General features: G+C 44.1%; 1 protein-coding gene across 2 annotated transcripts in view; it reads right to left on the reverse strand.

Moving 5' to 3' along the window:
• The window catches only part of LOC140515916 (heat shock factor protein 3-like), a 55469-nt gene that overhangs the window by 23175 nt on the left and 4640 nt on the right, over positions 1-27654 (reverse strand). For both annotated transcript variants that reach the window (XM_072626746.1, XM_072626745.1), the window contains exons 2-4: positions 12018-12126; positions 7456-7583; positions 711-835 (exon numbers count right to left, since the gene is read on the reverse strand). In XM_072626746.1, coding sequence (XP_072482847.1) covers positions 711-835; positions 7456-7583; positions 12018-12126 — 362 coding nt within the window. The remainder of the gene's footprint in view (positions 1-710; positions 836-7455; positions 7584-12017; positions 12127-27654) is intronic.

Here is a 27654-nt window from a genome sequence, read left to right on the forward strand (position 1 = left end):
GACTCCAAGACCAGCACTCTTTCCAACATGCAAATGGCAAATGTTAGACAATCCCTTGCAGCTGCAATGGTCAGTGCAGATGCCAGTCACCTGGCCTGCTTGGCACAGAATCTGGGAGGGACTTCAGAGCCCAGCTACTCTGACTCCCTCACTTTACTTAACAGAAAACCACAGTGCAGGGAAGGCAAGGCACTTGCCCAACCTGGCCCAGTGACTCCATAACAGAGCCAGAAAGGAAAGCCTCTGTCTTTTGAATCCAACCAGAGGGTACTCCATTTCTAATGGGATATTTCTACATGTCTCATTTCTTCCTTCCTCTATGGAAAGCCAGAACATATGGTGGAAAATGAGTTGAGACCAGTTAAAAACTCCCATCCCCTGAGTTCCCTTATTTTTCCAGGAGTTTCACTTGCAATAACTCTGAGTATTATTGCTATGACCATTTCACAGATGGAGAAGCTGAGGTTCAGAGAAGTCAGGCGACTCAACTGAGGTCACAAAGCTATTCCCAGGCAGGGCTGAGCCTAGAAGGCCAGCTCCTGATGCTGCCAGATTCTGGCATGTGATGTGAGATGGGAGAAAAGAAAGAAAAGGGAGGAGCAAGGAATGGAAGGGGCAGCCTCCAAGCTCCAGCCTTGCACTCTGATGGGCAAGGAGCTTGGAGTTTCCACCAAAAGGGCACGGCCCCTGCCACCTGGATCCACACCCACCTCTTCAGGCTTGCCAGCTTGCTGTCCATGCCAATCTGCTGCTCCTTGATCTCCTGCATCTCGGCGAGAGCTTTCTGAAAGTCATCAGAGCACCCTTTGAAATCCTCCATTCTCCCAGATGACACCTAAAACCAAAAGGGTTTGTACATGGGTTCAGCACTTGGGCTCTGCATACTGCCCCCAAGAGTCTTGCCCTCTCCTCCTGCCCAAATTCAGATCCATAGTGGTGCCCAGGCTAACTGCTTCCATAATGATGTTGGGCCCAATGTCATGTGGCGAGAACACTAAGGATGTTAGCATTAGCATGCCTGTGATCCAGAAGAGAGCCAAGAGATCCAGCAGTGGGATAGGGAGTGCAACACCTTCCTTAGGTTCCAGTACTGACTTGGTCACTCACACAGGGGGCCTCATCTCTCTGAACTCCAGGCTCCTCATCTCAAAAATCCTGGTTAATAATACATGTCTCACTAATCTTCACAGCCCTCTTGTTTTCTAAAAGCCAAATGCTATTGAAATGGAAGTTACTACTATTACCAGTACAGAGAGGGACTGAGCCTCCACCAAAGTAGATGGACACGCAGCCTGTGGCCAACCATCTTAGCGAGGGGTGGCCTGGAGTACCCAGAGGTTCCTCGATTGGCCCAGGGTCACTCAGCTGGTATGTCAAGGTAGGCCTTCAACACAGGTGTTCCTGGCATAGAGGAGAGAGGCTGCTTCTCACTATTATTATTGTTGTTTCATCCTTGTCATTATTTACATATAAAATTGAAAAGGAAGGAGAAAACTGACTATTTATATTCAGTAAGTTAAACATCCTAAAATATAGCTATAATGTAAGATGAATAATAGGGCAGACACTCTGAAGTTCACAGGAGCTAACGTACCAGTATAGAGCCAGTAATCAACCCCATGGTCTAGCCATATCTACCCACAAAGGCACAAAGCATGACTAACAATCAAGATAAACAAGAGGTTCTAAGAGGTAAGGAGGCAAATTTGAGCTCAGAGGTTAACACTGAGACAAGGTAGCACGAGACTCACATGGCTGAAATGTGACTCAGTATCCCCCCTAGTCCACTCAAAAGAAACAGGTTCAATAAAAGGGTAAAGATGCTTTACATGAGGAAGTCACATGAGGAAGTCCAAGAACCAGAACAGGGAAAGCATGATGAAAAACCAGAGTCATGATCAATCAAGAGAGAAATAGAGGTGATTTCTTCTTTGATTACTGACATATACTAGAGACCACTTGGACAGCAAGAGGATATGGATGAGATATTTGGGAAATATCTGGCACAGAGGAAGGACAGAGTAGTGATGGGGGCAGGGGTGAGGAAGAGAGGTGGCTTCAGTTATCCAGACAAAAGCAGAGCAGCTAATGCTTCTTACCTTGACTTAACAACATTTTCATCCCTTCCAAAGGCAGAAGAACAAAAAGAGGGAAATCCATTCTGGAACCAATTCTCAACAATGAGGACAAACTGGTTGCCAAGGCAGAAACGAAGGGGACCTTGGGAAGACATGATCCCTATCTTTTAGAGTTTGTAGTGTATGAGGGAAGAACCAGAAGCAGTCTGACATGTACCCAAAACTTGGGGAGAACAGATTTCAAAGCCTTATAAGAACGGTGGGCAGGATCACACCTAGTGAAAGGCTTCCAAAGAAGTCAGCCCAGGAAGAATGGGAGATGCTCAGGAATAAAATTCTGAAGACACAAAGGGAAACCATTCCAGTGATAAGGAAAAGGGGGTCTTGTCCAAAGAGACCAAGGTGGATTCACAGGAAACTCACTAAGCAACACAGAGAACTGGAAGCAAGAGCAGGTCACAGAGGACTGCAAAAGCACTGTATGGGCCTGTAATAGTGTCAGGAGTGCAATGAGTGCAGAGAAAGCTAAGGAAAGCAAAAAGGGACTTTCATTGTAACTCTACTCGGCAAAAGAGGAGGATTAAAGAAAGACTGGAACCCTTCCTTTGGATTTATGGGGGATAACTCATTAATGGGGGAAGAAAGAGCTGCATAATTCTAATTTTGCTTATGTTTTCTCTGCCAAGGAGATTGAGCTGTGGACAGAAAAGGACAGAACAAATGTGACTAATGGGGAGTTGATAGCAAATATCAAGCATGGAGATAATGGGAGAGCACCTAGTTACCCTTGATGACTTCGAGTGACCTGACGAAGATGAACTACATCCTCAGAACCCCAGGAATCAGCAGGCATGATCGTTGAGCCCCATCACTGACCTTTGATAGACTGTGACACAACTGTTACAAAATGGAAGAGAATGAAGACTAAAAACTATGGGCCAGTGAGCTTAACATAGATTCCTGACAAAATCCTGCCAGGTCTTATTAAAGGGATGGTTAGTAAATATCTGAGAAGGAGGCAGTGATTGCCAAGAGCCAGCCTGGCTTCATCCAGCTCGGCCAGTGTGGGGAGAGCCTCACTTGTAACAGGGTTACTACTGTGGTAGTACTAACTACTAACTACTAACTAACTTAGTACAACTACTAAGTGGTTCGAGAGAGTGCCACAGGGACAGCCTGAGCACATTATTTGCTACAGTAGCTCAAGCTCTTCTTGTGTAAAAGATGGAGTGCTGTGATGTGAACCAGATGAGAAGACAATTAGATGGCATCAGAACTAGTGGTAGAGTCTGGAGAACAGCAAACCAAAAAAAGAGTCATAAATGGGAATGGTTTGATGTCCAATTGGAATGAAGTCTCCAGTGGCAGGCCCCAGGAATCTTGTGTTCAGCCCTGGCTGTTTAACCTTTCATGAGTGATTTAGATAAAAGGCTAGATGGCATGCTTGTCAAATGTGCTGAGACACCAAACTGTGAGGGAGAGCCAACATGCTGGATGATAGCTCAAAAGATCTTGGCCAGCTGGCACACTGCAGTGAAGGCACTAAGATAAGTTCAAGACAGCTAAATGTAGTTTTATACTTAGGTTCCCAAAAAATCCACCTCACAAATACAAGAAGGCGGAGGAGGCCTGGCTGAAGAGCCAGAAGCTCAAGTGAAAAAGACCTAGGGGTTGTAATGGACTGACCATAAGCCCCCTGTGGGTCAGGAGTGTCCATGTGGCAGCTTCCAGGAAGGGGTTCTGCCCTGGGCAAACCACAGGCCACTGTTTAAATGGAGAGCAGAAAGTAAGATGGGAAAGGCCCTCATGCTCATGTGCTGAAAACTGAAAGACCTGAGGACGTTTGACCAAAACAATGGAAGAGTTTTGGTGAAATATTTATATATACATATATATATATATATATATATATATATATACACACACACACACACACACACACACATATATACAGAGATATACAGATACATAGTTACAGATATCTAGATAAAAACATAGATGTATATACACACGTTTATATTATGCCTGTATGTATCTACACATATACATACATACATACCTACATACATACATACTCTTACGATAGTTGTCCTCAAAAATTTGAAAGGCTAAGTGGAAAAGTGATGAAACTTGTTTTGCTTGGCCCCAGAAGACAGAACTAGAAGCAATCGGTACAAGGTCCAAAGGGGGAAACTAAGGTTTGGCATAAGGGAAAACTTCCTACTAGAGCTGTCCAGAGTGGACTGGGCTGCCTCCAGAGATGCTAGGCCCCTTCTCTTTGGGGGACAAAGATGGAAGAACATTTGGTTGGCCATGTTGTAAAGAGAAGTCTTTTTTGTGGATATGGGCCGTACAAAGTGTGAAATTCAAAGATTCTGTCCCTTTGGCCTGTGATCAGTCAGAGACACACCCTCATTAAGCCACACTCTGTCACTCACGTTCCCCTCACCCAGGATCCAGTCCTTAGGCTTCTATCCTCTTTCTTACCATCACCAACCTGAGATTGAGCTGAGCAATGGAGGCACAATACATTGTATGTCGATGATGGGTCGATTTTAAAGCCAGAGACTTTTATTTTTTTTCTGATCAAACATTTATTTTAGAACAACCCATCTTCCATAAGCAGAATTTCAGATGAATGTATTGGTTACTGGCTGTTTCATTTTTTTCTCTTTATTTTTCCCCCCAAATGTATTAATTTATTTGTTTTCAGTTTTCAACTATCATTTCTATAAGTTCCAAATTTTCTTTTTATTTTATTTTAATTTAATTTAATTATTATTATTTTTTAATGTTTTACAATCACTGCCATAAAATTAAGATTTTATCCCCCCCACATCTACCCCCCACTACCCCCCTCCCTCTCCACCCAGAGACTTTTAGAGCCGTTGTCAGAGATTAGCTACTGTCCTCTTCTACACAAAGCTAGTGCCTGCCTCCCACCTTCCTGACCAGGATTTAGTTGGTATTTCTTCTCTTTCAGTTTATTCCATGAGGACTTAGAGATGTGTCTGCTGTCTCCCCTGAAGAATATCAGCTCCTTGAGAAGTGTTTCTCTAGGGTTTAGCACAATGGTACTTAGTGGATATACTTCTGCCCTCTCATTTTACGGACAAGGAAACTGAGACCCCAACAGACAAAGTGACTTCCCCAACTTCAAGCAGTAAGTGACCAACATATGTGGACCCAGCCCAAGCCCTCTGACTTTAGTGCCCAGGCAGCCCATGCCATAAGGCTCCCCTCTCAGATGTCTGCTTTCCCTCTGCCTTGTGAGTTTCTAAGAACATTGCCTAGAGGCCAAGTACAAATTCAAATTGCAGTTCGTGTTTACTAAGCAATTCAGTGTTTACAAAGCAGGTAGTGCAAGCAAAAATTATCCTTCAGGTACCGAGGGGGCAATGCCCTGGCCATGAAGGCACCAGCTGGGTTACAGCCCCTTTGCCTTTATGAGAACAACAAGGCTGATGGTGGGAGGTGGCCTGCATGGCGGACAGAGACACCAGTTGCATTAGCCCTGCCGATTTCAAAGTGCCTTAAAGTGGATTCCTTCCCTCGGACCCCCAGGGTACTATTTCTTACATGTAAAAAGTGAACTGTGAAAAACAACATGGTGCCTTTCCGCCTCTTCATGTCCCCTCATTTATGCATTACATTGAGTCATTAACAGAAACAAGCGTGGGCTGGAGCAGTCAGGCAACTGCAGCCACAGCAAAAAGTTGGGGCTCCCTGCTGCATTCCCTAAGCCACTGTGAACCCAGTATCATGCTACAGAGTAGAGGGGCCCCACATTTGCAGAATAGACAACTTGGTGAGGAAATAAGATGGCTGTGCCAACAAGCTGAGAAGCAAGAGGAAGGCTAGGGTCACAGAACATGGGGCATGGACTATGGGGCCTTTGGGTCACATCAGCAGAGCCAGTCCCAGACCAGCGAGCTCCCTGGTGGAGGGCCCTTCTCCAGGACAGAGAGGGCTCCTGGGAAGTCAACATCTCCTCTGCAAGATGCACCTAAGATTGCTGCCCGAGGGCAATGAGAAGGGAAATGTCAGAGGCAGTCCTTGAACCTAGGAGGGAACAGTCAGAAGCCCAGAGTGCGGATGCAGACTTAGCCACTAACTAGCTTAACTGAGCAAGGGAGTTCATCTGCGTGAGTCTGTCTCCTCATGGATCAAGTGGGGATAAGAACACACCTTTATACTATTTCCTGTTCACAGAGGCATTGTGAGAATCAAGCAGGATCAGAAGGACCTTCCATAGCTGGAAGGAACTCTGGAGATGACATAATCCAATGTCATTTCATTTCACATAGGAGCAAAAAGGCAGGATTTGAACCCAGGGCCTCAAACTTGACACCAAAGCCAGGGCTCACTCTCCTATATGATACTGTGCTATTGGGACTAAAATGTCCTACAAAAGGGTCAACTAGCATCATTTGAGTCATGGAAAGATATCTGCATGCCTGCTATGCAAACAGCCGGGAGGCAGGACAAAGCCATGTGGGATCAGGGCAAAATGTGGACATTCTGATGGGTGAGTCAGTAGGAGGAAGCACACATTGGAATCCCCACTGACTTCCCCATGACATGACGGTTACATTGCAACTCTTCTGTGGAGCTATATAGTAGGCTAGTAGAGCCCACTACAGTCCCATTGCTTCTTCCTCCAAAGAATCATAAGAGGTCTCAGAGGGAACAGACACTGTGGAGACAGGCTGTGTAGACCAACGTTCTGCCTGAACCCTGGTTAACACTTCACCATGTCTCCCTCCTCTCTCTTTCCAAATGACATAACTGAGGAGAACATCTCCAAACCTCCTCACGACCATAAATGCCATCTGGGTTGGCTTCTCCAGAGTGAGGCCCTGAGCTAACTCAACTGAGGCAACATTCCAAAATGGCCTGGCCTTGCTGGGATACATATTTCAGTTCAGTCAGGGACCGTGGCATCCATGTGCACTGTTGACAACATCAATAGATGTCAGACCCGCACCCTGTCTACAAAAGCAGAAAAATCAGCCTGGCAATGCTGTAGCCTGCCTTGGCTGGCAGGAAGCTCTAGGGGTCTGGAGAGACAGGGCACAGACTCAGCCCAGCAGCTGCTGCTAAACCACATGGGCTCACTGGGCAAACAATCAAAGTCTAGCTTCTCCTTTGACCACTTCCTAAAACTTCAGGGAAGATTCATGGGCCTAAGGGTCAGTGGTCAGAAGTAGGAGGGGCTGCCAGCAGAGTGGCCTGGAGCTGATGAAGAAGTCTCCTGGCTGATGGAGGACCCTGGTAGCAGCAGCACCCTGGGCCCCCTGGATCACTAAGCCACATGGCTACCAGGAAGATATCCAGGAAGTCCTTCCCAAACCAAGGCTGGCACCAAGCGACCTACCTTACGCTTGATGTTCTCAAGAAGGTTCTCTTCCCCTTGTTTGAAGAACACATGCTGGAACTCAATCACCGTATTCTTCTCTGGGACAACCATCCCACTCTCCACTGCAACCACCTTTCGAAAGCCGTCTGGCAAAGAAAGAGCAAAGGTCACTGGGATGGTGCTGAGCACAAGGTGGAAAATCACCCAAATAACTAAGCAACAACTGCCAAACATTTTTACATCCCTGAGTACCATAATGGGCTTTAATAACCAGGCTGCCTTTTAAATATAGGGATTCAGAGCTCAAAAGCCTGGCTTTTGGCATGGTGGTATTTTTTTAATGACACATAATGACCAATTTCAGGATAATAGGCCATAGGGAGAGCAGAGACAATTGAAATCCATAGATGGTCCTCAAAGCTCCTTCAACCAACAGTGTCGACTTTAGCTGACTCCCACCAAAGTCCTTCTGTAGTGTTGCCTGGGAGAAAAATGCAACAGCTTGGATTGTGTTTCTTTTCTTTTTTTTGTCCTGCTCTTGGAAATGACTCAAAAAGAGGCAGGTGGAGGAATGGCAAATCCCGGCAAGCAAAGGCACCTGGGTAATGATGGGCAGCGTGGGCACAGAGAAGCTGGCTGAAGGTTGGGGGATGATGACAACTGCCCTGGAGATGAGAGTCTTGGAGGGCCAGGGGGCCTGAGGGCCAGCATGAGTGAGTGCTTGGTTATTGTCTGGTTTCCTCTGGGCTGCTGGCTCTTAACTTTCTGTTGGCCATGGAGCCCTTGGGCAGGCTACTGAAATCTCTCGAGAGAGCCTTTCTCGGTAGGTTTTGAGATAAATTCTTAATTCGTTATTGAAGAAAATGCTAACTTTTAGGTAGAAGATGTCTTTCCCTTGCTGTTAAAGTTCATGGAGCCCCTGAAATCCATCTTCAGAGACTCCATGGACTCCAGTTAAATCATACCTACTCTGAGAGGAGATCTGGTCTTCGGAGTTCACATGCCAAGTCCAGAGGCCAGAAAGATTAAAGAACGAAGGAGAAAGGCATCCAGGTGACAAGGGGGGCAGGCATTAGTCTGTGTATCTATAGCAGCATTGACTGGTTTCCAAAACTTTACTTCTTCCTCACATGTTCGAGTTTAATTATCTCCCCTCCCTCAACCACATGTACATATATGTATGTACCTTCCCTTGGGAAGACAACTTTCTAAAACAGCTTACTGTGATATAACACCATCTTTACCCATAGAAAGCAGTGCCTTAAACATGCCAGTGAGGGTCTGGATGTGTGGTCCTATACTAATGATTCCCAGAATCTTCATTTCCTATGGCCACCAAGAGCCTAAGGCCACTGGCTATGCTGCGGAAGGGGAAAATGGCAGGCCCTAGGGGTTGATATGGACTTGGCATGCCTTTTGTTTTTGTTTGTATCTAATCCCCATTTCCTCAACTAGAAGGCCCAGGAGGGCAAGACAGGCCTGGTGGCGACGGCTTGGAGGAGCAAAGTCTCAAATGGGTTTTTCTCTTCTTGTGGCTCGCAGGAGGCAATCAATGCCTGGTCACAACTAGCTAGAAAGATAGAAACAAAGTCCAACACTGAGCAGGAGATCTGAGCAGGAAATAGCCATAGCTGCTCACCTACTCGTCTTGGGGCTCACTCAGGGTGGGAAAGAGAAACTGTCCAGGGGTTCAAACTGAGCCCAATGTGCTCTTCCTCTTTAACCTCAATCAAGTGCCCTGGAGCTGTGGGCCCTTCAGAGTCCCTGTCCTTCTCCCCCAGGGCACTGCCAGAGCCAGGCCTGACAAAAGTCTCTCCAGGCAGCCCTAGGCTCCAGAAGGCTCTTCAGGTCAAGCCCCATCTCTGGCAGGGCCACCTGGGTCAGGAGGGCTGCCAAGGACAGCCCTGGGCTGGCTGAGCTGCTTCACCCCTCAAATCCAAAGCAGCAAACCAAGTTTGAGGCCTATGTGTGAACAGCACTCAGAGCACCAAGATGAAGACAGAATAACCAACCCGACCCTCAAAGAGCATGCATGCAAAGCCCTCCAAAAACCCTAGATCTGTTCAAGGTTCAGGTGCTGAGTGTCTGCTCTCAGCTCAAATTCCCATGGATTTGGTAATCTTATTTACTGCATACTCAAGCAACCCTAGTCAGTCAATGGACAAAGGGTCTCCTCTGTGCCAGGTGCTGGGGACCCAAAGGCAAAGCCTTTGTTCTTGAGCAACTTACACTGTCCCATAAAAATGGGAGACAAAAGCTTCTGAAATGAAGTGGCACTGGTGTGAACTAAAGACTCAACCAAACCAACATGAGGCATATGATAGGAGGACATGGGAGGGCCTTCTCTAAACAAATCACCTCAAGGGATAGGATTCAGCAGAAGCCCAGGACAGTGGTGCAGATGCTCACCCACCAATGAAAAATTTCATAGGAATTCTTCCTGTTCTTAAGTGCTGTGACAGCAGAGGCCAACAGTGGGACCTAGCCTACTGAGCCATAGTGACTTAATGACTGGGCTGGCCACAAGATGGCCATGAGACTCGTCCAAAGAATAGGCTGGCTAAGTGAGCTGAGTCTCATCCCCCACTGCTGGCCAGCCCCCAGCTCCTCACCTGCCCTGATCCCTGAGAGCATCGCCATGTGGGTCAAGGGCAAAGGGAGAGCATAGCCTTCTGGTCTCCAAAGCAGGCCACAGGAGAAGGGTCTTGTAAACTGAAAAACAAAGCTTGCCATTGGCCATCAGTGTGGCTTCTGCTTTCAGGCAAAGGCTGGACATCAGTAGTGACTAGCAGGGCCACCCTCAGGGGCAGGGGGAGAACTCCAGAACAAACTCACTCAAAAAGGCAAAAACTTCCTTTTCTCAAGTGAGCTTTGAAAGCATTACTTCCCCCTCATGTGGCCAGAAATCTAACTTGCCATTTTAATTAATTTCTTCTCCCTTCACCAAAATTTCACAGAAGGCATCCTGCTCTTGGGACCTGGCTTTGTTCCCTCAAAACCTAGAGAACACAAAGACACAAGCAAGAGCTGAGAGCCAACTATGGCCCTCAGACGCAGAGCACAGGCTTTATGACTAACTGACTTCTTGGCCTACCAGCATTTGGGGAAACTCACAGGGTTTCATGGACCACAACTGGGTCCTATTCACAGGGCTCCCAGCCTGGCCTGCTTGACCTGTCTTTGAGCAGAAAGGTGCACCTCCTTCATCCTCTCATGAGGTGCCAGAGGCCCTTTACATAGGCCCTCTATCCAAACCCCATCCCTCCTGTTCCCCCCGCCCCCTTTCAGATTCTTCTCTCTGAGGCCTTGGAAGCAAAGTCTCAGCATAGTTTGAAAGCCAGGCCAGAGTTTTTAAGAAGGAAGAAATCCACCCACGCAGAGGACCAGAGGGACCCAATGTGCGTCAGGACGTTGGCCACAGCTTGTGTGTGCTGCTTTCTTTTCAGGCACCTGCTCACATGTCAGACATTGGAAAAGATTGGAAACTGGTTTCCTGAAACAACTCAGCCAAGACAGAGGAGATGTTTGGCTCTAGGCCTGACTTTCCATGTCTGCAGTGACCAGGAGTTAACCTGAAGAGAATGTCCAAAGCTCACCTAGGATTTAACTCCCCATGGGAGCACAGAAGACAAAATTCTCTGCCTTGAGGGAGCCACAGAGTCTGGCACATCATGGCCCCTGCGAACCAAGGCCAAGTCAAAATACAGCTTTTTCCTCCCTAAGTCTGAAGGGGCAGAAAGGATGTGAAGTAATTTCCCATCCTCCTCAAGCACTATCTTAAGAGTCCAGCACCAGCCTAGAGAAAGGCAGTGTTGTGCAGTGGCTAGAACGCTGGTCTCAAGAGTTAGGAAGACCTAGGTTCCGGTCTAGCTCCTGCCTCATACTGGCTCTGGCATATCGTCCCAGGGTACCCAGGCTACTCTCTAAGACAATGCCTTGCAAAGGAGAGGGAGCTTCCTCACTGGGAATTCAATCTCCCTCCTTCCAGTTACAGAAGCGGTCATGATCCCTTCAGCAAGAAGATTCAATAGAATGAAATGGGGTCCTGTTGCTCTGAGGTCTGCCTTCTGTGGCATAATCAGGCCCTCTGGTCCTTCTCAGCAAGACAAGCCTGGCTTTCCTATTTTGGGACCAAGCAAGACACAGACACAGACACACACACACACACACAGACACAGACACACACACAAAAGCGCACGCGCACACACACAAGCACACGCACATACACACACACAGTATCTACCCCTAGAGCTAATTAATTCATTGGCTCCTTGTTCTCCCAACAGTCAAGTGTTTAGACCCAACATAGGGAAGAATGCTGGGGCTTGGACGAATAGCTTTTATTCCTCCAAGAACTGGAAATCTGGACCCTGACTCCAACAGGTCCAAAAATTTTACTGAGACAAGGTTTGTGCTTCGAATAGGAAGGCCCCAGGAAGAGAGAAACTTGTCTCTGAATGATGATATGATGATGGCTAGAAGCTGGAATGGTTACCATCAATGTGGAGCGAGGGTTCAGATGTTAAGGGCATCAGTGTAAATTAATGAGCCTGGTCCAGAGGATGAAGCACTGTACTTACACATATTGAGCTGGCGGACAAAGCTGGAGAGATTGTTGTGTTTGAAGTATTTGGGAAGCAGCTCCTTGGAAAACTTCTGTCCATCCAAGATACAGAAGCTCTGGCCATTCTGGGAAGAAGAAAAGAATGGAAGGTCACACACTGAAGACAAACATACACAGCAAAGGAGTGTCCAGAGGATGGATAAGCACATATCAACCAATGCCAGAGACTCACGCAAACCTCTGGCCAAAAGTCATGGCCCAACCTTCCATGATCCCCTTTAGAGGGATACAGGCAACTTAGTCACATGACTCTGCCCCTGTGTATACACAATGAACTCTCCGAATCCATGCTTTGAGCAGTGGGGTGGTGGTGGAGAAAAACCACAAGGACATAATATTAATAATTTAATTTTATAAATATTTTCAAGTACTTATTATATGCAAGGCACTATATACCAGTGATTTAAAAAAAACTCTTCCCTCAGTGGATTCTATTCCAAATACAAAATAGAAAAAGACACGGTCAATACAGATTTTGTATTTCTCTTCAGTGAAGAGAAGAAAGCACTACCAAGAGGGGCCTTCAAGCTGGGCATCAAAGCTGGACCTTATAGGAAGCTGGGGATTCTCAGAGGTGGAAACATGGAAGCACTTGCCAACCTACTAAGCACAGGTCATTCCAGACTCACCATATTTCTTTTTCTGATGGGGATCCAGGGAATGCTAGAGATAGAGTCCATTATGAGTTTAGCAAAGTACTGATAAACTACCTCATGCTCTTCTGGGATGAAAAATGGAGAGATATGGCCTAGATGGCAGTACAACTGGGTGGTTTTAGAACTGCTTGAATGGATGGACACCAAGAGTAGTCATTAATTCATTTGCAACAGTCTTTCCGAAAATCATTTATTCTTATCAGTGACGTGGATAAAGGCCAATTTGCTGATTTGCAGACAACATTAAGCTGAGAGGGAGGGTTAACACACACTGGATAATAGAGTTGGGCTCCAAAAGACTCTTGATAGGCTGGAGCACTGTATATATTAAGCCCAAGATATCAATGAACTTTACACATTCAATGGAAGAGAGCTATGGTTAGATGATAGTTTGTCTGAAAAAGTGAGCTGCAAACTCAGCGAGTCAAAAATAGTATTGCTCCATGGCAGGCAGGATATGAGGGAGAGGGGAAGAAAGTCAAGAATGATTCCAAGAATGTGGACCCAGGACACTAAAGGAATGGTGATCCCTAAACCGAAACAAGAAAGGAGAGAAGTGAAGGGGTAGGAAGGACATGTGGAGTTTGACAAGTTGATAACCATAACTTTTAATTTTACAGCCCACACTCACTAATAAGTATTTTAGTCATTGTCTTATGCAAACCTCCCAATGGTCTTGGAAGGCAGACAGAGCAAGCACTGTTAGCGCCATTTTGTAGATTATAACCATTGAGTCTTCTGCTGTCTCTTTATCTTAGCATGAAAATGGCCCTGGGTTCCTAAGTAGAGCACAAGTTCTGGCTGCCCTTACCAAGTTGGAAAGGCTTGAAGGATGGGCCTATGGAGGGGCTGGATGTCTGTCAGAAGGCAGCCAACCAACCCTCAGCACGAGTGGCCTCATCACCAAGCTGACCACAGCCATCCTTAATCATCTAAGGGTTGGGTTACAACCGGGTGCCCCAGCACAATCACTGAACTAAGGAGTGAACAAGTGACTACTCCGTGTTTAAAAGCCCACTTTCCCTTCAAAGACCATAGCAGGTCAGTATTCACATTCCTCTAGACAAGGAAAATGACCTACCAAGTGACTGGGAATGGGCAGCTTCCATTTAAACCCTTGTCTTTCGACTCAAAGTCCAAATTAGCCAATAAAACAAAAATCTTTGCTTCCTTCCCCATTGGGAAAAAGGACTATCCTCTTCCAAAAAAAGAAAGAGACAAACTTAGTTGACACAGAATTTAGATCCTTAATTTTATGAATTTTAAAAAACCTAGAACTAGAAATCATGTAGTCCAATTTCCTTATTTTACATATTTTAAAAAAGGGGGAAAAATTCAAAATGATCAAAACTAAGCCATTCAGCAGTTTGTTCCAGGCCACAAGCTAATAAGTCAGTCAAAGAGTTAAGACTAGAACACAAGTTTCCTGACTTCCAGAGTAAAATGTTCTTTCCAACAAACTGCAGACTGACTCCCTTTCAGGGGGTAACACTGAGTCCAATTTCTAAGGTCTCTTAACTCCTCCTCCCTTAACTCTTCAGTAGTTGACTACGAAATCAATGTATATCAATATTGGTAGGGATCTTGGTGATTATCTAGTGTTATACCCTCATTTTATAGTTGGAGAAACTGAGACCTAGAAAGAATTAATTTGCCTGCAGTGAAAAACCTAGTCAGTGGTAGAGCTGGGCGAGTCTAATTTAGTTCTGAAGAAATGGACTTAGTGTCCTTTCATATCTATCGCCCCTACCCCCAGCCTCTCAAGCGAGATCCAAACTGGCTTCCAGAGGGCTAAGGAGTCACCTTGAATAGCTGGGTTCAGTCTAGGTTGGTTTTTGTCTGATAATAGACCTAAGAAGCCTGAAATCCCTGGGTGGTCAATGAACTGGGAGCTCCAAGTGGGTGTTCTGCTGGGGGTAGGGACTGGAGAGAGGCTGGATTAGGAATTAGCCAAGTCTGGGCTTTCTTTTACCTCCTGCTGGTAAAATCATTCCTAGCATTCACTGTGGCTCACATCTGCGTTCCTGAAGTTAACCTGGATTTGACTGCTCCAAGGAAAGAAGAACCCCCAGGAAGTGGAAATTCTATCCAAGGTCTTTTTAGCCTTTCCTTCCCTTTGTTTGTCCTTTGAAAGACCTCAAATAGCTCATACATGGATGAGAAAGAAAGGCAGGCTACAGAAACAAGGAACTTGGATCAGTCAGCAAATTGACTGATTGGCACCTGAACAAGCAACAGCTTGACTGTAGGCATGAGAGAGTTAAATCAAATTGGGCCATTTCCTTTCCAATTTCTTCAGTCTAATATCTAGCACTTACACACTAATCCAAAACCTCAGGTGTGTTAGAAAAAGGTAACAACAGATTAAAAATCCCAACTTCACAGGTGAATTGGGGAGGGCAAATTTACTTGGCCAAGGGATTCACTTCCACCATGTTTAAATAGGAGGTCCCTCGTTGGGAATTCAAAAATTGAATTTACTTGATTTACACATTCCACATCAAGACAGGAATACCTGTTTATGACTGACTTTGATTTGGGGAATGAATGGGTGATTTCATTGGTGGAGGAAGTGCCACCTACTAGTACAGCCTGGAACCTTCTCTACCCCTTCTGGTCTGGAGGGGCGGACTGCTGGGGCACTGAGACATCAGAAGTCACACAATCAGTATTTGGGAGAAGCTGGGTTTGGTTTGTTCCTAATTCCAAGGAGAACCCTAGCCACTTGCCTCATCCGATATCATTCTGGTTATCTTTCTAAATTTGGGGTAAGGATAGAAAAGTGGCCTGTTATTTCATTGATATGGGGAACTCACCTTCTCTTCGGCTTCTTGTCACCGAGACATGAAGGGCCTTGCCCACAGGCTCATCCAGCCAGGGGTGTCAGGGGTGGCACATGAACCCCAGCCAGCTCCCTAGCCACTAAAGCAAACTACTTTTTTATATGTTAGCAACATGAAAATGGTCATGGATTTTTGTCAATAAGTAAGTCTGTGTATTATAAGATATGTTTGTGTCATAAAATGCTAATAATTTATTATTTTTACTTTACTAAAATGATTTGAGAAATATATTTACATGGCTTGTGTTATGAAAAGGGGGCGAGGGCAGTACAATTTTTTATTTCTACCAAAATGAAGTATGCTCTCTGCTCTCTGAGGTCTGCTCCTCCATAAGATGGGGGTGGGGACTGACCATGCATCCCTGGGGCCCCCATTCTGTTTACCAGGAAAGCCTAGCAGTGGAGTCAGCTTTCTTTTGAGCCCCACCAGATGGCAGTATTCCCCAGGCTGGCCTTCTCCCGCCAGGCCCCATTCTTTTCTACTTAACCTCCTGCTATAAATATCCAAATCTAATCACTCAGATACAGGAACTGCGCAGAGAGAGTACATCACTTCAAGGAAAATCGGTTTGTTTTTCACCAGCCTGCAACCGGGCTTAAAGTCTATATCAGAGAAAACAATTTAACAGAGATTTCACCATTGGCCAGGGCTCAACGTTCCCTCACTCAGGATACACAAGCAAAGCAAGAGACCTGATTGACACAAGGCAGAATGTCTGACCAATTAATTAGAGCAGTCTAAATGGCTCTTCCAGTGGGGACTGAATTCCCCGTTCCTGGAAGGGCCTTTGAGGGATGCTAAGCAGGGAGGGCAGACTTTGGTGGAGGCCATTCTGGTTGGGGGTGCCTGCATTTGGGCACAACAGACCATTTACCCAGTCTTACCTTCTGGATTAATCAGGAGAAGAAATAGACTGGGGAGAAAAAGCCAATGTCCAGCAGCTCCAATATGAACAGAATTCACAACATCATAGGTCTAAAGGAGACAGCTGAACCCAGGATAGGAGTGTAGGATAGGGCCCTCAAAGCTTGGCTTGATCCTAGCTCATCAAAGGTGCCAAGTTTACCAGGGAGTCTAGTCCCTCACTTTATGAACACAGGGATGCCCTAAAATGTGGTATACAAGGAGTTAATGGACATAACATGGTTCTGTCCTGTGTTACAGGAGATACCAAATCACAGAATTTCAGAAGTGGGAGGACCTGTGTGTAATGACTAGTCCAACACACATGCACACGTTGTAACCTCCCTGGGCTTCAGTTTCCTCTTTTTCAGCTCAAAAGTCAGTGGTTTACCAAGTGGGGTACACAAGTTAACTCACTAAGGTGCAGGAAAATACCAAAAGTTGCTCTCCTTCCCTGAGCCAGCCCCCAGGCATTTGCCATAACAGCCTACCCTTCCTAAAGTGTCTGGCCCTGGCTCCACTGATGGGGCTCTTTCCCCCCAAGGGAGCCCCAGAAGAACAGGCACAGCTACTGCAGCCACCAGTGGATTTGGGGATCAAGTGGTCTGCAGCCCTGTTCCCAAGAGCCTCACCCCACAGGACAACACAGACGCCAATAATAAAAGCCATTCACCACCAGGTGATCAGGACCCATCCAGGCATCCTGCCATTTGCCCTGCTGTTGATCCATCCCTTTTTCCCACCAGAAATAGCCATTCTATGGACTGGGAACCTACCCCTACCCCCAGGGACCATTCCCTACCCTCATTCCCAATTAGGGAAGATGGAAATTTACAAGTTGAATTTTCTAATATCATAGATTTAGAACTGAAAGTGACCTAAGAGACAATGGAGTACAACCCACTCATTTTATGAGGAAACTGAGACAAGAGGTTAAGTGACTTCCCCAGGGTTCCAAAGCTAAATAAGTGTGAGGCAGGATTTGAACCCAGGTCTTTCTGACTCCAAGCCAAACACTATCCATTATTCTATGTTGCTTCTCAACAGAAATCTTTGCATAATCAGTGAGTATTAGTAAACAAAGCCACAGTTTCCATTTGGATCTATATGGATTTTTGAGGGATCTTTTTTCTCAAGTTATAATAGCAATTAAAACCAATAACCAAAATAACTAAACTTAAAACCAGACCTTTAGGTTGCTGTATTAACAAGTCTTAAACTACAAAAAAATCAAAATAATGAGGCATATTCAATTATGCTACTCTCATTCCAAAATTCTCATTTTTAACTGAGAATAGAAAGGCTTTCTATACCTTTAGTAAATAAAAACTTTTATAGTCATCTTCATCATATCCTTTTAACTTCAATTATTTAGATCTCTTACTAATTTACTTATAAATGATTATAAACTTACACATACTGGGGAGTGCCTGCTTGGACATTTTTTCCCAATGGGATAAATAATCACAACAGCTTGGGGCTGGTTGCTTTAGGTCTATAATCCTACAATCTTTCAAGGCCCAGGTCAACAACCATGCTTCCTTCCATCTATCTGTCTATAATATAGACCCCAAGGCCTTTCACCATCCTGGTTTCCTTCTCCCAATGATTTCCTACTTATCAATGACCTTCCTCAACTGTGCTGCCTAGAACTGAATGGAAAAGCCCAAGGCTGGGGTTCAAATGTCACCTCAGGGGTGCGGTCTATCACTCTGGGCAAATGTGGAACCCTCCCTTGACATCAGTATTCTCATCTCTAAAATGTGGGGTTCAACTAGACAACTCCAAGATTCTTTGTACTGGACAGAATAAGAATGCAATGTGCCATAGATAATGCCAATTAGTGTTTTTTTAATAAGTCAGTGTTTTTTAGTTAAATTTGTTACCATTGCTCTCCACAGTTCTACATCAATCAGATCACTGCACAGAGGGAGCCTCATTTCCACAGCTTTTCTTAATGTAGCTCAAGATGGCATCAACAGCTTTTTGGCTACCTTGTCACTCCATTTACTACAACTGAATGTGTCCACCCAAAGTCCTCGGATTTCTTTTTTCTAACGGCTGGCTGACCATATTGTATTTGTGAAGTTGATCTTTTGAATCCAGGTATAAGCCTTTCCATCTGTTCCCATTTAATTTCTCTTCCCCCCTTTGTTTTATATTCAACCTAATGTTCTCTGTCAAGATCTGTCCCTCCCACCATCGTATCATCTGCAAATGTGGGAGTGGGGGGACATATGTAGCTTTATCCAAGTGACCAATAAATATTTTAACACAGTACATGGCCGAATGGTGACCAACTCACAGCCACTCCAAAGAAGAATGAGAGCAGACAGATCAATTTTTGGCAGTTCTACTAGAATTAGAAAGAAGCAGCAAAGATGGTCCAAGGCAATTGGGGCACAGAAGGAAGGACTATCAAATAAATAAAGGGTGAAAGTCTTTTGTTACACACTCTTCCACAGCCAGCATGGAGCCCAAGCTCCCCTTGAGGAGCTCCCTGTCCAGACTTAGACACTAAAACTAAAAACAAGCAGTTAACAATAAAGCACCAAGGTGAACCAATTCAGTGCCCTGAGAATAATATATTTCATTTGTGGCTTACTTTATTTTTTTAACTCCATTTTATTTTTTGCCAAAATCCACCTTCTTTCCTTCCCATCCCAGCCCCAAATTGAAAAGGAAAAAAAGAACCCTCCTGTTACAAAAGTGCATAGTATAGCCAAACTAATTTCCTCATTGGCCATGTCAAAGATGATCTATCTCCCTCTGCACTGTGAATACTTCACCTCTCTATCAGGGGTGGAGGTGTCAGGCCTCCAGAATGGTGGCTCCTCATTACATCAAGCAGAGTTCCTAAATCTTCCCAAGTTGTTTGTCTTTACAGATCAGATCACTCCTGCCCCCTGTCCCTCCTGTCTCATAATGTCAACCTTGATGGGAAAAATGATTCACTGTGATTTTCTTGAATTTCCTGCCCAGAATTCAGTGTGGTGTTTTCGGTTGGGGGGGTTTGTTTTATTTTGGGTGGGCACAAAAGGTGGTGTACTTCTTCCTGCTCCTCTGGCATCATACTGACTCTGCCTTATGGCTCACTTCAAAAGCGTCCTCCACATAATAACCCTAGGAGGTGGTGCAATTGTGTTTATCCATTTTACAGATGAAGCAACAAACAAGGGAGTGCAAATGACCTGGCCCAAGTCAATGCTGGTAAGAGACTGGGTTGAGACTTGACACTGAGTCTTCTGATTCCAAAGTCTAAGAACACTCTTGACCCTAAGCAACAGTCAGGAAATGGTGAAGATCCACAGGTAGCACTGAGTCTGCACTTGGGCCATCAGAGGGCCCAGAGGCTTCTGAATAAATGCAATGGACTCAGGCAAACATCTGACAAACTTTCACAAATACTAGCTGCTTCCTCCTTATGGGAGGATGGACTGTGGGACCTTCTCATTGACTTCACAGGATAGCCTCATAGCAGGCAAAGAAGGCCAAATGAGTGACAATGGCTTTCGGCCTCAGTCAGGTTTTCTACCTCAGCAGCTGCTAGATCAATCAACTAACTGATCAATGGTGACTTCTGGAGTATTGGCAATGGGATTAGTGCCAGCAAATAGGTAGGCGGACTAGAGAGCAGGTATGGCTAATGGAGTAAGATGATCTCATTCAATTAGGTAAACCTCTGCTCTAAAAAAAATCAAAACAACAACTGCTTTCTTTACAGACATTCCGCTAGGTACTGGGTATGGTCCTGGCAATGGACACTCAATAAGAAGCAAGGAGGGAAGTGGTGAGACTGCTAGATTTGACAGCAGCTGCAAATGAGTGTGATGAAAAACACTTAAAGGAAGAAACAGAAACAACAAAACAACTGAGATGGAAGGCTGTAAAATTATGGCCAAGCTTGGCCCCAAAGAGGAGATAAGGAGGCATTACTTGCTCCTTTTTTGTGACTACTACATAGGATGGAATCTTTTTTCAATCAGTTGTTTAGTTTTGTTGAACTGGTTTCCAGACGAGACAGTTGTCTGAACAGATGCAGACCACCCCCACCCCCAGTTCCCATTTACCTACTCCAACAAAAAACTCCAATTTGCAGCAGTCTAAATAACCATCAGGAAATCCAGTGAGAAACTACGAGTGATTTCTATTTCAAAATTGCACAAAAAGCTAGCCATTTAGCTCAAGGGCAACATGAAAGAGAACCACCACCAGCAAAACTGGCATCAGCACCAGGGCAGGCAGCATGACCCCAAACTACCCAGAAGCAGACTGAATACACCAGGAACTCCTAAGGCACTGTAAGGAGGCAGAGGTCAGTACAGGAACCCAGGGAATGGAAGGAAAGACCAAACAAGGCCAAACCCCATATCCTAAAACTCAAAAGATGAAGGAGCCTAGCTCTGGTACAATGCCCCAATTCAAGAACTAAAGTTAGAGGGATGAGGAAACAAAGCAAGCAAGCAAGCTACTGACCAGTAAACTGAATTAGTCTAGATCTGGAAATGCCCCCAAATTAATCCCAGATGGAGACAAAGTTTCTGATAACTCCAAGCAGAGACTGAAAAGAAAAAAAATGAATTTTCTAAAAGGAAATGAACAGCTAGAAGAAACAAAGGGATTTTAAAAACAAAATAAAATCTCTGGGGGAAAGAAGTAGAAAGAGAATGCATTGCTTAGAACAGAAAGTTGTAAATCTTGCCTAAGAAATGCACTCTTTAGGGCAGTTAAGTGACATAGTGGATAAAACACTGACCCTGAGTCAGGAGTACCTGAGTTCAAATCTGGCCTCAATTTACTACCTGTGTGACCTTGGTAAGTCACTTAACCCTGATTGCCTCAAAAAAGGGCAGATTAAACTCAAAAAAAGAAAAAGAAAAAAGAAAGGTACTCCCTGAAAACTGGAAGAGACAAAACAAAAACCAATGACTGAAAAAGCAAGAAGTATTGGAACAAAATCCAAGATTAAAGACAAAGAAGGAAAATGTATGCTATTTAATATCAAACACGACTTGGAAAATATGTCAAGGAAAAGAAAATAATTCATGAATCATTAGACTCCCTGAAAACCATGGTTTTTAAAAAAAAGCCTGGAAAGTTCAAGAAATTGTAAATGAAAACTACCCAGACGTATTAGAAACAGAGGACAAAGTGAAGATGGAAATAGTCTGCCATTCACTTCCTGAAATAAACCTCAAAAGGAAAAATCCCAGGAATATCATTGCCAAAATCCAGAGCTCCTACATCAAGGAAAAAAAATATTGCAAGGAGCCCAAACAGCAAATAGGAAAAGAGTCACAGGCAGGATCATCTAAGTTCTGGAAGCTTCTGTAATAAACAAGAGATCTAAAATACCAAAAATATAGATGCACCTCTTCTATCCCCCAAATTTTTTTCAAAACTGAGTATTATCCTACAAATGAAAAAAACACTGAAGTTTAAATATAATAGAGGACTTTAGACCAGGGCTGAATAGGAACTCTGAAATACAAACCTAAGAGTCCAGAGAAATCTGGAAAGGGAAATGTATTTCACCAACTGGAAGGAGCCGAATAATGATGTAGTGCTAACAATCTAATGGGGCAGAAGAAACAAGGGTCCCTTCAGAACCTTAATGCCTTCAAAGGGTACTGAAGGAATTAAATAAGAAAGCCAGAAGACCTCTGGGTGGATTGGTTCTGTTCTGAGGGTTTGAAGAGGGGAAACAAGGGAGGACCAAAGGAGGAATACACTAGTATAGAGGAGGAAGAATGGACACAGAACTATTTCTCATCATCAGAGTGCATGAGAAGAGTATACAAATACAGAGGAAAGAGTAGAGACAGAAAAAACCAGATGAATCTCAAGAAAGGCTGAATGTACACACTGGCAGAGAAATACATCAAACTCAAAAGTCAAACAAATGAGGATGGGAGAGTTAAGGGGGAGGGGTGCCCATGTGGGGATGAGCAAAACCAATTCCCTGATCTTCAAATGAGGACAAAAAAGGAAAGAACAGAATGGGGTTCTAAGGGGTGAACTCTTAAGTAGGGAATGGCTGAACAAATTGGGTTATATGAATGTAATGAAATGTTAGTACATTGTAAGAAATGACGACAAACGATTTCAAAGAATCCTGGGTAGTAGGAACCTTGAGAACAACTTTCTACAAGGACAACACTGTAAAGTAAAACAACTTTGAAAGTTGATTAATGTCGTGCCGGCTCCCCTTCTCTGATGATGATGAAGCGTGTCCTTTACCTTGTGACAGAGAGGCCCTGGACTCGGGGTGTAGGGTGTCGCAAGGGGCACACATTTTTGGATATGGCCTCTAATGGATTTGTGTTGCTTAACTAGGCTTAGTTGTTACAAGGGACTGCTTGTTTTATTCACTAAGTTTTTATTGGGGGGAGGGGGGTTAGCAATAGTGATGCCAAAAAAAAAGTCATTGAAACTTTTTTAAAAATATACACAGAAAAGAAGGAAGTTCAGAAGGAAACACAAACAAACAGTTTGGAAAGTAATGTGTGGAATTTATCATATATATATTTTAAAGTAAGAGGGATGAAATAGAGTTTCACTGTTCCAAATACAATCCTCCTTCTATGTTCCGCTAGGTATATGGAAATGCTCAAGGTTTATTTGGTGTTTAAATTAAGAATAAGAAATTTTAATTTAATTTGAAAATATAGGTGATGTAAAATATCGGTAAAATTATTTTAAAAATAAAGACAAAAATTGAGGGATCTTAATTGTTCATGGTCATGCTAAGATAATAATTTAAAGAATCAGTCAATGGTGTCAAACTCAAAGAGAAACTGAGACAGTCAACTGTCCATGGGGATCCTTATGGACTACATGTGGACTTAGTTTCAAAATGTAATGCTATCTATGTTTTATTGTAGTTTTATTTATTTTGTTAAATATTTATCTGAATCTATTTTAATCTGATTCTACACTGAAGAGTGCTAGTGTTTCACGACTCAGAAAACTAGGCAAAATAACAACAAAATTCATCTGGAGGAAAAGGTCAATAATCTGAATGGAGGAATGAAAAAAGGAACGATGGAGACCTAGCAGGTCTCAAGTTATACGGCAAAGCAGTAATTGTCAAAATAATTTGGTATTGGTCAAATAATAGAAAAACATGTCAATGGAACAGATTAGGCACACAGAACCTAGACTGTACCTAGGGACAATCGAACACAGTAGAAAAATTCTCAATAAACCCAAAATATACCAGCTACAGCCATAAAGACCCTTTCCTATTCTACAAAATCTACCGGACAAACTAGAAAGTAATCTAAAAGAAATTAGGTTTAGACCACCTACCATATGCCACTATAAACTCCAAATGAATACATGATTTAAACACAAAGGCTCTTAGAGTTAAGAAGTGAACTTTTGATTTCATTGGTGTGGGTAACTTTAAAGTCTTTGAGAGTTGCCTAGAGCACAGAGGGCTAATTGACTTGGCCCAGAATCTCATGGCCAGGATGGGTTGGTTAGAAGTAGGACCTGAACGGAGAGCTTCCTTATTTCATGGTTGGCTCTCTGTCACCATGCTGTCATTCTAGAAAAACCTCTCTTATCATTAACAAATTAGAGGGGAAGGGAAGGAAATATCTTTCACAATTTTGGATATGCAAGAAGATGCAACTAAGCAATGGAAGGCAAAATGGACAGCTTTGATTACATAAAATTGAAAAAGTTTTGCACCAATAAAAATCAATGCAGTTATAATTAGAAGGGAAACTGCTAATTGGTTAAAAGAATCTTTGAAGTAAATTTCTCTAAGAAAAGTTTGCTATGCAAGATACATAAGGAATTGAAACAAGTATGTAAGAGTCATTTCCCATTGTGAGCAGGGATTTTTTTAAAAGAACTGCAATCAATACCACATGAAAAAAATGCTCGGAATGACTTACTATAAGACATGCAAATTGAAGCACTTCTGAGGGTCCACACCTCACACCCATGAGTTTGGGAAAGATGATCAAATGGCTAGAGCAGCTAAGTGAGAATAGGCACACACATGTCCTGTTGGTCTGACCATTCTGGAAAGCCATTTGGCTCTTTTTGCAAAAAAGTTACTCAGCTCTGCATACCCTTTGACCCGGCAATGCGACTAAAGCCCAAAGAGGTTAAAGACAGAAGGGAAAGGCTCTGTGTATGTCAGAATAAGAACAGCAACCTTTATACTGTACAGAGTGGGTGCTCATCGCCTGGGAAATGGCTAAACACATTGTGTTCTCTGAACGGAATGAAATATTGCGTTACTAAGAAATGATAAAAGGACAAATTTTGAGGACCTTGGCAAGGCTCATGGGAACTGATGTATAGTGAAGTGAGCAGAACCAGAAGCACCATCTAAATGACAGCATTTATTAAATGCTTGCTGTATAGAAAGCACTGGGAATACAAACAAGAAAGTCGGGGGTGGGGGTGATGCAAGTCAGGCAGAAGGGACACAGGTCCACAGGGACAGCGGCAAAGGCAATGCTAATGCCTCTTCTTCAAGGCCATTTCCTCTGATCCAATCAGATGTGTTTCTGATATTGACACGTTTGGCAGGGCCAGGAACTTTGGTGCCAAAAAACATACACACATGCAGACAATCCATGAAGTGAAAGCTAACTAGGAATACTCCTTTGTCACTCCTGGTCCTTTGTATTCCTTCTGGGATCATCTATGCTTTGCCAGGTAATGTTTTTGTTTACTAGGCTAAAAAAACACAAGCAAACCCACAACCCTGTATTTAAGCTTTGTTAGTTGCTTATTTGCAGATAATAAGATTTATTAATACCTATCGATGGATCCCCTTCAGGACTGTCCTGGGACCTTCTGGTTCAGTGTCTGGAGGCTGGGTGGAAGGACCCATTGATGAATGTTAAGGTAGGCCATAGAAAAAAAGCTTATTATTCTCCCGGAGCTATCAACACCCCCCCCCCCCCCCCCCATCTTCCCTACCCTAGGTATTGCTAACTCAGTATCTGGTCTTTACAAAACTGCAACTTGGAAAGACTCAAGAAGGCCAATCAATGTGATGGCCAAGCCTAACTTCAGAAGTCTGAAGAAGGAGCCTGCTTCCCTGCTGCAGCCATGGTCCATTCACTCTGCCTGATGGAACTTACGTGCTAAAAAGAGTTCCCATTTGTTGTGAGGACTAAATGAGATAAGGATGTGTAAAATGCTTTGCAAACCTTAAAGAGCTAGAGACAGGAGTTAGCTGCTATTGTTGGAAGGAGTTGGTGGGTGTTGGAAGAATGCCAAAGAGGGCCCAAGAAGCATTTTAAATAAGACACAGAAGAGGGCAAGAAGTAATTCAATTTTGTTATCACCTTGTTACATTTAATGCAGATTTTTAAAAAATACCAAGCTGGAGAGAAGGGAGGTTCAGCTTCATATAGACACTAGTTTTTGTCCTTTGTATATGTTGATGTTTATTAAGTTCATGATAAAAAAGAAATTTTTTTTTTAAAAAAGAGAATAAGACAAAAAAGGTTGTTTCAGAGCTTTATAGACTTACTTCAATCCACAGATCTGTGATTTCAGAACTCACGGGAGGATGAGGCTGAAAAAAAATTTCCCACCTGATGGCCACCCTTGGGATAACAAGCCTCTCCAAATCTGGCCCAAACTCCAAGGGCCCTTCACAGGCCCCAGCTCCAAGCCTCTCCAGCACAGGAGGCCCTGCCAGATATGGCCAATGCTCCGCTGGCTTACCCACCCTGAGGCCCAGGCACTGGGGGAGAACTTGAGTCAAAGACAGAAATGTAATTTGGTGGAATTAATAGAGTGACAAAATTGGACTGATATGAATGGCCTAGATTTGATTTGCTATTCATTTTACTCTTCAATACTTGGATTCATTCTAGAGTTAATTTCATTAACTGACAAGACAGAAAGAACATAGTTTTTCTCCTACAAATAAATACTTTTCTTTCAGCCTTTGCCTTCATCCCTTCCCCTCGCCAAGAACAAGGAGCAATTCTAACTTATGGAATGTTAGACATTTTTAGATGGTGTTCCACAGTGGCCTAGGAAGTGTGTACCCTAATGGTAACTAGGAAAACACCGGCAGGGTTGTAACACGGTGTTTGTGGACAGGGGAGTCATTCTGGCATAAACCCCAAAAGGAAATGGTTTTCGTGTAGTATGGTAATAGGCATGAGGCTTGGTCTGTGTGCCTCCTGGAGTGAGGAGGGAGACTGTAGCACATACAACATGCACACCCATGGAAAAGCTTCAGCAGGCAACGGAGAGAGCATTTGATTTCAGAGTCCCAGAGTATGGGTTCAAATCTCTGCTCTGCCCTCCCCCACCTTGGTGATTTTGATACATCACTGTTCAAAGCTGTAGAATGAGGGAGGGAGCTGCACTGAATGATCCTCAAGGTCCCTTCTAACAGGCAGGTTCTGTGATCCTTCTGGGCAACTCACAATGAAGGCCAACAAGTATATATATTAAAACCAGCATAAGACTACCGTGCCACTAAACGATAAAAGGGAGGGGGAAGCTACCAGTTGTGATTCAACCAAGTATTTATAAGTACTTTCTTCTCTGTGCCTGGCATTGTGCTAGGCATTGGAGAAACTGAGACAAAATGCAGAGTCCCTGACCTGAAGGAGCTTGCACAATCTCTTGTGGGAGACACATATACCAACAAGTGTGTGCAAAATCATACAAGGTATGAGGGGGCAGGGAAGGAGTGCAGTTGATTTTTTGGACTCCAAGGGGAAGTTGACATTGACGCCTATGAAATTCCGTCTGGGGAGGTACCAACAGCTGGGAGAGATCACAAATGGCTTCAGGAGGAAGATGGTTCTTGGGCTGGGCTTTCAAGTTCACTAGAGGATTCTGAGAGGAATTGCAGCTGGCTGGGTGAGCCATCTGGTGGTACCCAGGCAGCTGGCTTCAGTATCCTCTTGCTCTGAGGCCTGGCTCTCACATTACAGTATTCCCTGCCCTACCTCGGGCTTGGCTCTCAAGAACTATGGGGGTGGATTCTTGCTCTTTTCTTGGGCTAAGAGTTTCCCAGAACAATCATACATGTGTTGGTTAACACATGCAAATTTAACCATGTAGGCCCCTTGGGACTTAGAATGACTTAACCCCTGGAGTTTTTTGAAGCACCAGCATGAAAAAAACTCTGATATACTGTCCCCAAATGAGGAGTCTGTTTTGGTGCCCTTAATAGTGAGTGTGCTTA

This window comes from Notamacropus eugenii, chromosome X, assembly GCF_028372415.1.
Source record: "Notamacropus eugenii isolate mMacEug1 chromosome X, mMacEug1.pri_v2, whole genome shotgun sequence".
NCBI lineage: Eukaryota > Metazoa > Chordata > Mammalia > Diprotodontia > Macropodidae > Notamacropus > Notamacropus eugenii.